The 9,835-nt window shown below is 39.2% G+C and overlaps 1 protein-coding gene across 1 annotated transcript; it reads right to left on the bottom strand.

Annotated features, from left to right (window-relative positions):
• Positions 1-1,448: 1,448 nt before the first annotated feature.
• LOC146504319 (von Willebrand factor A domain-containing protein 5A-like) lies at positions 1,449-9,525 on the bottom strand. The gene is made up of 6 exons (XM_085184197.1): positions 7,832-9,525; positions 6,667-6,687; positions 5,144-5,188; positions 2,283-2,437; positions 1,780-1,903; positions 1,449-1,690 (listed from the first exon to the last, which is right to left on the bottom strand). Exons 1-6 carry the CDS (start codon positions 7,857-7,859, stop codon positions 1,611-1,613), a joined length of 453 nt encoding a protein of 150 aa, XP_085040323.1. The 5' UTR covers positions 7,860-9,525; the 3' UTR covers positions 1,449-1,610.
• Positions 9,526-9,835: the final 310 nt, after the last annotated feature.

The following is a 9,835-nucleotide window of genomic DNA, read 5'->3' as shown; positions in this document are numbered from 1 at the left end:
CTGTCCCTGTATCGATACATTATTAGCAAACAAAATATCACGATACTACACAGTATCGATTTTTTCCCCCACCCCTAATGATTACACAGTTACACAATCATACCAAAACTCTGTCCTGATAGTTTCCACTTTCTCTTTTGTATCAGACATACTGAGACAATATTTGGGATAAATAACCATGAAAACAATTTATTTATTAAGTTTACACATCACATCATTCTAATCATTGAGCCTATTTGACTTTAATCATCCACTTGATGGCGCAGTAGAGCCAATGAATCGTCACAATGCTTCGAACCATGAGTCGAGCAGTTGGATGGAAAGCTTCAGTTCATCACAAGGCTTCATCTCACATCACTAATGAAAGCTCTTATAATTTGGCTGCTATTAGAGACCATTGATTTAGGCTCTCTTTGGTTACTACGTGGATCTTTTTTCAGACAAATTAATGAAAAAAATATAATAAATGGAAAAACAGAGTACAAATGTTTACGATTAACTGGATATTACAGCGCGATTTCAGTGCATAAATACATAAATACAGGTCTGAGACGTAAGTGGTGCAATATTGATAGAGCTCACATGACTCCCTCCTGTTTGTATCCCAGAAATAAACCAGGATTCTAGTGCCTCATATACTGCACAGGTCATCGGCACACCTGTGAGATTCAGGACGACATGCTAAGCAGTGCTGTGTCACCGTCAATAATACACCATATTAATGCAAGGTACAATTACAGCTGGGCTCCGCCACGTTTTATTTTAACAGAGGAAATAAATTATGCAGAGCTAGCTGAGTTGGTTGAAATTCAGTTGCTACTTTAAGAGAATTTCATACAAGAATAATTGAAGATGAAATAGATTATTAAAGCTGTCATCATTGCTTCAGTGCCATATTCTAATGCTGTAACTCAGATTTGAAGAGGGGTTGTTTAGGTGGAGGCTAATCCACCACTTGGTTAAAACTCACAATGATAACATGATTGAAGATAGCGGTCTACAGAGGATTAAAATCAAAATCAAATGTGAAAACTTGCATCAGAGTTCAAATATGCCATTAACTCTGTTATCAAAGTTAGAGCTCTAACAATATAAATGATGCAGGTATAACAAACCTTACTTGATATTACTGATACACACCTGAACTAGATCATCCTCTCTTCAGCTGCACTCAGTTAATTCAACTCAAAAATGTCAAATTCCAGCCATTTCCACTTCCTACTGGTGTCCTCAGGGACCTCTACCATTTCTTATTTGGCTACTTCCAATTGGTCATCTCTCCTACACATTTAATATCAATTTTCTCTGTTATGTTGATGACACCAAACTCTACTCGTCTTTAATGTGAAATGTTTATGTGGGAAATAAACAAGTCAGCAGATGTAGATGATGGTTTTACAATTGTTGTTTTTAATGAACAGACACATGAAAACAGATAATTCTGCAGACACGTGTTACAGTGTTTAATCCAATGTTAAATACCAATTTGGATTCAAGGAAAATAATGATTTTATAACAAAGGGTCAGACTAAAGAAAGCAACACAGTATAGTGTAAGTCAGTATCATTCTGCTTAACAGTGCTGAAGGTGAGGTCACTTTAAGAAAACCCTCAGAGTCCCAGAGCTTCTTTCTTCACGCTGCAACCCAGCAGGACATTTCCAGCATCCACACACTCTGACACAAACGGTGCTAAAAACACAAAACACACAATGATTATAGAAATTGATATGGGGGAAAAGCTGACTATATCATTTTATTTTCATTGTGATGATTACTACCTTTGTGAGCTTGGAGCCATGAGGCAGCCTTCACAGCCAGAAGCTCCCACTCGTCCTTTGCATCCATCTTGAAACCATGAAGCCAGATCAGAGCCAGGATGGTGGCCCACACTTCACTGCTGGCCTAATTCATCAAGTGAAAGACAGTCAGATAAAACAGGAAACATGAAAATTATCATCTTAATTTCTGCAAATAATATAAATGTAAAATAAGACAGTGATATACTTTAAGAACCTCTGATGATGAAAATGATTTCTGCTGCTTTGTGGTTACTGGACAATATCAGACTTTAGTGCAGCTCAGTGGTTGCTCATCAGTGTGAGTGTCTGATATACAGATGCTTATTTTCATGCATCAAGAAGGCCTTCAGTTAGTCTGACTTTATTTCCATTTGTTTTCTGTTGTGTTGTAATTCTAGTTTTCATTCAGATCATGCTATGGAATTTGTTATACAGTATTTTACATTTGTGTTACTATTTCAACAGCCAAAGCAACAGCCCACCTTTTCAGGCTTTGACTTTTCCACCTCCTCGTCGGTCTTTCTCAGTGCAGCAGCCAGAGCTGGATCAAGCAGCCAGCAGCCAGACGCCTCCTGCAGGGAGACTAACTGCAGCAAAGGGTCTCTGGGTGGCTGTTTGGGCACAGCAGCTGGAAAATCTAAGATGGAATAAAGACAAAACCTGATTATGCTGCTAGATGAGACAACATAAAGTGTATATGACTAACCAATCCACAAACCATTACACCCTAAACTGTTATATATAACGTCTTATTTGATTCATTTGAATATCTGTCAAAAATGTAACGTTAAATATAATTACCAAAGCAATTCAATGTGACAAATTGTGTATTTACAACAGCCTTAAAACTGACAACACCCCAGCATTAGACTTTATGAATTGAACAGGCGGAAGTTAGTCGGATTTTAATGAATAACTTTTGAAAGTAATCAACCTGATCAGATGAATACTGACGAAATGATGTTATTTCGTCTTGTTCTCATGCTTTATAATAACAATATGTGGCCAATATGCTAAATGCTTTAGTGTCAGAAGACACTAAAGCAAAGAAAACTTAATAACAGTAAATCCTCGCTTTTATCTATTTTATTATTTTATTATTATTGTTTTATTATTAAGAGTCCTAAAAGAGTGTGCCGACCAGCTGGCTGGGGTCTTCACTAAGATCTTCAACACTTCACTGTCCCAGTCTGGCATCCCGCCGTGCCTAAAGTCAGCCACAATTGTCCCACTGCCAAAGCGTTCTAACATTAGCAGCCTCAACAACTACCGATCAGTTGCTCTAACACCTGTTATAATGAAGTGCTTTGAGAAACTGGTCCAACGTCACATCATGTCCTGCCTGTCTGCCACCCACACTCGACCCGCTCCAGTTCGCATACAGAGCTAACAGATCAACTGAAGATGCCATTGCTACAACGCTCCACACCACCATCTCTCACCTGGAAGCGCAGGGCCGTTACGCCAGGCTGCTCTTTGTTGACTTTAGCTCTGCTTTCAATACGATACTCCCGGACAGACTAATAGTTAACAACCTGTGTGTAGATAACAACCTGGACCTCAATACCACCAAGACAAAAGTCGACTTCAGAAGGAGGAAGTCTGAGCTGCAGCCTGTCAGCATCAATGGGGAATGCGTGGAAAGGGTCTCCAGTTTCAAGTTTCTGGGTGTGCACATAGACACAGGCCTCCGATGGAGCTCTAACACCTCTGCGGTTTTAAAGAAGGCCCAACAGCGTCTCCACTTTCTGAGAATCCTCAGAAAAATGGACCTGAAGAAGGAGCTGCTGACCGTCTTCTACCGCTGCTCCATTGAAAGTGTGCTGACATATTGCATCAGTGTGTGGTTCTCCAGCTGCACCACAGCACAGAGAAAGGCACTCCAGAGGGTCATTAATATGGCCCAAAAAAATCATTGGACATCCTCTTCCCTCCCTGAAGGACCTGTACAGCACTCGCTGTCTCAAGAGGGCACGCAGCATCCTACGGGACTGTAAACACCGAGGTGTGTTTAAGCTGCTGCCGTCGGGCAGGAGGTTCAGGCTGCTGAGGTCCCAGACAAACAGACTCAAGGACAGCTTTTACAACAGGGCAATAGCCCTGATCAATGCAAATAGCTGACGTGATTGGCTACCTCCCTGGACTTTTTTGGGGGGGAGGTAACAACAGTAAAAGCAATAACAATAATAAGATTTATATTTATAACAAGGTGCAATAATAATTAATGTGCAATAATAACAGTGTGCAATACACATACACTTATTCTTCTTTTCTTATTACTAAGTTAATATACTGTTTGTGTTGTTTGTGTTGCGTTGAGATGTGTTGTCTCGTGTCGTGTGTTGTGTTATATGTAGTGCCGACGTAGGACAGTTTTCCAATTTCATTGTACTACTATACTATGTATGACTGTGCAGTGACAATAAAGAGTTATCTTATTAGAATATTAGACTAATAAATTATTCAGCAGGAGAAAAGTGGATCTTCTGTCAAAAAAGGCATAAAGTAGAATCAACTGCTACCAGCAGCAGCTTAACAGCTCAACATTGCTCATTTGCTGTTGTAGTTTACTGTATATGTCACGTATTCTCAAGATTGCTGTAACAATTTCTACATGCAGTAGCTAGAATATAGAATAATAATTTGCTCAACTTCAAAAATGTATTGATATATAGGGTGCCTTGTCCTTGATTTTTATATATTGTGACTGTCGTCTGTCTTAAACTACACTAATAACGGCTTATTACTGAAATCGCATCCATCTTTTTGCACTTTAATAAATATAGTGGGGTATTTTTCCCCAGAGGCACTGTATAATCACTCTGTGATTAAATCTGTCTCAGTTAAGGTAAATGACTGCAGAGAAAGCGTGGGGTTATTTCTGTAGACTCAACATTCCTTTGTCCAAATGGACTCTGCCGTATGTGTCCATGCAAGATGACTGCAGCATGGAAATACAAAAGATGTTTTGCTCTGAAATTCTCAGTCTTACACGAGGCACTCCTGTGGCTGGTTATTTAGGGGTTAAAATGACCATAGCTTACCCTGGCATTCCTCACAATATCTTCAAGGTAAAGTATGTTGACCAATATCAGTTAAGGTAAAGTATGCTGACCACGGAACAGTCGTGTATCTGGAGTGACAGTGGGCTGGAGAACAGCTAAAACCCGTCCACTCAAAAATCAAAACGATTGTGATGTTCTCAGTGCAGTCATCCAGGCGTGAGTTGCAGCACTTTTTGGGGATGGAAGGTTAGTGCAGAGGTTTCTGTAAAAGTGTTTCCACTGTCGCTTACTGTATTTACACACATCTTTGTTTCTTTTCTGTTTAGTGTTTCACTTACCTTGTGAAGCCATAGCACAGTGCTGGACTTCTGAGGAAAAACGTTCTAGATTAAAAAAAGAGAAGAAATAAAGACATTACAACAAATCTTTATTATTTTGAACTTGTATGATAGGTTTGTAGCTTAAACCTATTCGCTGGGACGTTAAGGACAATTTAATTACACAGCAAAGCAAGACACGAGTAGGCAAAGTTCTTTATGTTTCTCGTGCACGGGAGAGAACTGGACAAACGCCGTTCCTTCGCTTGACCCCAGCGTCTCTCATCTGCTCCCCCGTAACACTGCTCTTTTATTGAGGTTACATGAATATGCATAGGTGCATTAACATACGACGTATACATACACACAAAGAGTACCTTGCCTGTGCGTTGTGTAAGTATGTGTGTGTGTGTGTGTGTGTGTGTGTGTGTGTGTGTGTTCAGCCGTTCATCTAAACAAAAGGCACTTAGACTAAAACTGACATAGCTACGTTTATCCTACCATAAAACAATAAGAGAAGGTATGCCATCTCCCATGCTCCCAGGATGTGGGTGTGAATGCCAGAACACTCAGGCCCACAAAGCCTTTGCAGACTCCTAGGGATCGCACATCCTATCACTACACAATCGATTATACACCTCTAAGCATATATGGTTAAATATTTCTAAGCATAAATGACAATCAACAATATAAACCTAACATTGTTAAAATGTAAAGTTTTTAAAAATGCAACTTTTTACACTCTGACTTAGAGCACATTACAAGTGTTTAAAATGAGTGAGTGATTTAAAACTATAATTAAAATCACAAAAAGATGCAACTTTGAATATTAATGTTGGAACTGTATCCTCACCCAGAAATTAAAATTCATGGTTTCAAAAAAAGAGTATACACACACATATATATATATGCATACTCTTTTTTTTAAAATTTTCAGTCCACAAACCAACAGTCCACAAACCACATGTAGATTGGACCATGGCCTCAGATTTGGAGGTGCTAATCCTCATTCCCACCGCTTCACTCTTGGCTACGAACCGTTCAAGCGCGATCTGGAGGCCATCACCCAAGTGAAAGCCTTTCGCCACTTGGCTAAGCCTAGAAATTCTGTCCATAAAATTTACGAACAGAATCGGTGACAAAGGGAGTCCTGGTGGAGCCCATCACCCACCAGGAACGAGTCCGACTTATTACCGTCTATGAGGAGCAAGCTCTTGCAGCAGTTTCATATGGATCGAATGGCCCGTAATAATGGGCCAGACACCCCATACTCCCAAAGCACCCCCCACAGGCACACGACACTCAGAGGGACACGGTCGAATGCCTTCCCCAAGTCCACAAAACACATGCAGATTGGTTAGGCAAACTCCCATGCACACTCAAGTATCGTTGAGAGGATAAAGAGCACTGGTCCAGTGTTCTACAACCAGGACAAAAACCGCATTGTTCCATTGTTAAAACAGAAATGTGTTTGTTTGCGTCTGTGCTTTTGAAAATGCATGAAGATAAAGATATGTTGTTCTGCCATTTAATTTTTTACTTACTTTTATGCAGACGATCACCAACTGAAGTAAAAACAAAAAAGAAAGAAAGAAAAGGGAGTCAAAATATTTCATAAGAATTTGTTAAAGAGAACAATTAATGGACTGACTTTTTCTAATTTATTTGGATAAAATACAAATACGGCAAACAGTATTTAAAATGTCTGCTATCTTCCTCCATTCAGTCTGGTTGTTCTGTTTTCATGTCCTAACTCTTCAGTCATTATACAACTTGTTACTCTCACCTCCCTGACTTGTCTGCCAGTAGTTTCCTCACCACTCCTCGCCTGCATCCTGTTCTCTGATTGGTTGCTGAAGTATTTCTACCAGTTGCTCACCATCCTCGATTTGCACAATTGCCTATTTCCATTGTTTTCTAGTCTTAAGCTTTTTCCTCTTAGTTCTTTTCCAATTACTTGTCCATCCTGCGTCAAGCACTGTCTGCCATATGTTTGATTTAGCAGTTAAGACGAGATGATTTGAAAACAAAATATAAATGAAGCTACTGGATTCTGATTTTACTGCAGTACCTTACAGTTCATTATAAGTAGTCTTTCAAGTCTATGTGGTGTTCAATAATATTCTGAATATATCAAAATGTTGTAAAAGTTCAACCTTCTTCAGTCAGCATGTGGTGTGAATGAGACACGGCGGGTCCAGGGATCATAGGTTTGAGCCATTTTATTCAATATTTGTCACACCACAACACACACCAACCCCTGAGTCCCCGTGTTTTTAACTAAGTGGGCGTGATTAAGAATGCCGTGCAGGTGCGTCCGCAAATCCTTCTATGAATAAGTGTAATCAAAGTTTTGACACGTAAATTTTTCTTCTACTCCCACTTTTTGTTGCACACTCGTAGTATACAATAAATAATCTAAAATACTGGATTCTGATATTATGTGGTGCCTCAAAACTCATAACAAAAATGTAAAATGTAAATATGTTCAATTAAATTATAAATGTGGCAAAATGTTGTACGAACCTGATTTTCTTCATTTACTGGTGTAGCATACATCCTGTCTACCAAGGTAAGTACTGCAGCTACACTACATACAATATTTAATATATAAAACTTCAAGTTAAAACAGAAATATTTTGTTTCTGTGCCTTCATTTGCATAGCTGTGTATGTGTGTGTGTTGATTTGTCATTCAAATTTTACTTACTTATGGGCAATGGAACACTCTTCTTCATTACGCCTACAATGAAGTCAAGCCAAAAAAAAAAGAAAGAGTCAGATTTTTCTGGTATTTGAAGTATAACAGCACTAAGTTGATGTTATTTTGGTGATATGACACAAAGGCAAATATTACAATTGGGTTTTAGAGCTTCCTCTTTTCAGTCTGGTTGTTCTGTTTTCATCTCCTAACTCTTGTGTCATTTCAAGACGTTTTTCCTTTTACAGTTCTCTCATTTCTAATTGGTCACTGCAGTATTTACACCACTTGCTCATTACACTTTTTGGGGGTCAGATTTGTCAGATTACCTAGTTCTATTGTTCAACAGTATTTAGTTTTTTCCCCCCTCAGTTTCTTTTGATTCCTTGAATCATGTGTTTAGTAGTAAATCTCACGTTTTGTTTAACTGCCGTCCCTTTTAAGGAGTCATACTTTAGGATCCACTGAGCTGACTCTAGTATATTCTGCTCTTCACTATATCAAAAAATTTATATGCAAAATAAAACAAAAACCTGCTGACTGTAATAGTATAACACAGTACACTCTGTCGGATTATGATATTACTTTATGCCATGTTAGACCCCTAATTAAAGATTGTGAATTATTATGTAGTTTTAGTTTGCATTATGCTCCTGAATTAGAAGAAGGTGATAACTATTACATTTGGTAAACTGATTTGCATTATATTAGACTGCTGATTTATTGTGAATGAATGATATTGTTTTATGATGCATTATACTGCTGAGTTATAAGAAATATTGTTCACAGAAAGTCATCACCTTATTTGTCTGGTTAGAAGAGAACAGAGCATACTGCCCCATCTCATCAGGAGCAGATAAACAGGGAGCCAAGGTCGTAGGTTAGGCGCTGTGTGTGAGAAAGAATGTGAATGTTTAGGCTTTTATGATTAGGTGGGGGCCACTAGAGGCTATAAGAGTTTGATCAAGGCTCCACCATTTTGAGATCTGATGCTGTCTGTGTATGGTGTCCATCTCCCACGCGTGTGTTCATTAAATCATCGTTTGACTTGACCCGGCCGGACCAGTGTGGTTATTTTGGGTTTTCCTCCTGTATCCATCCTCAATATTTGAATCCGTAACAGTTTTGGGGGCTCGTCCTGTGGTATTGGGATGGAAGTTTTGGAGGTTTGGACGGTCCGAGGTGGTTGAACGGGCAGGCACGAGCCAGTGGTCTGACGTGAGTGGGCAAGCCGGCATATCTAAAGGTGAGGCACAACCTGTTGAATGTAAATCCAAACTGTGCCAAATTGGACTGTATAAATTAAAAGTCTACTCACTGAAATTACTGGTGAAGGCCTGTTTTGATTTTGATGAAAAAATCTCATGAGTGTTGAAATTTGAACTAAGGTTACAAGTAATAATATTGGGTTAGAGTCCCAAGGTAAAGCAAAATAATACTGAGTTAGAGTCTCAGGTAGTTTGATAGGGAATTGGTCATTTTGTGAGTTAGAGTCTCCATTGGTCTAAAGATTGCATCTGTGTTGGTCATTTTGCGAGTGAGAGTCTCCAATGTCCATAACATTGCATCTGCATCAGTCATACTCTTGTTTTTGGGTGTTGTCTGTTGTTTAAAAGTATTATAAATTTTGTTAGAACGGTGGTTAGAGTCCACTAAGAGGCGCATAGCCCGGAGGTTACGCTCCCTCCTGCCCACGGACGCGCGACCTTGACCTGTCGGCGAACAGGGTTAGTTCAGTGGGCTTGACTATGGGGTACAGGGCATCCTGGAACAAGCTAGGAGTTAGAGTCTCCTTATCTGCGCTTTTTTGGACACTTTAAATTGAGTTAGGGACTTTAGAGATGAGGCCAGATACAGTTAGAGTCTGATACTGGTTAATTGATTACAAAAAAGTTGGACTTTCTTCGGTTGGATCCGTTATCTTAAATTTGTCAAAATTGTGTAGGCGCTAAAACTTTCAGGCCTGAGAGTGATTGTAAATATAAGACGTCTTTGTAAAATAAGATAGAGAGT

The sequence above is a fragment of the Neolamprologus multifasciatus genome, chromosome 14 (genome assembly GCF_963576455.1).
Source record: "Neolamprologus multifasciatus chromosome 14, fNeoMul1.2, whole genome shotgun sequence".
NCBI lineage: Eukaryota > Metazoa > Chordata > Actinopteri > Cichliformes > Cichlidae > Neolamprologus > Neolamprologus multifasciatus.
This window is presented reverse-complemented; position numbering and strand designations above follow the sequence as displayed.

Excerpts from the sequence above, each read along its gene's own strand:
- LOC146504319 (XM_085184197.1), bottom strand. The coding sequence starts at position 7,859 with ATGAAGAAGAGTGTTCCATTGCCCATAA. Across the intron at positions 5,189-6,666 it reads TGGTGATCGTCTGCATAAAA|AACGTTTTTCCTCAGAAGTC; the intron begins GTAAGTAAAAAA and ends TTTTTAATCTAG. Across the intron at positions 1,904-2,282 it reads AAAAGTCAAAGCCTGAAAAG|GCCAGCAGTGAAGTGTGGGC; the intron begins GTGGGCTGTTGC and ends TTGATGAATTAG.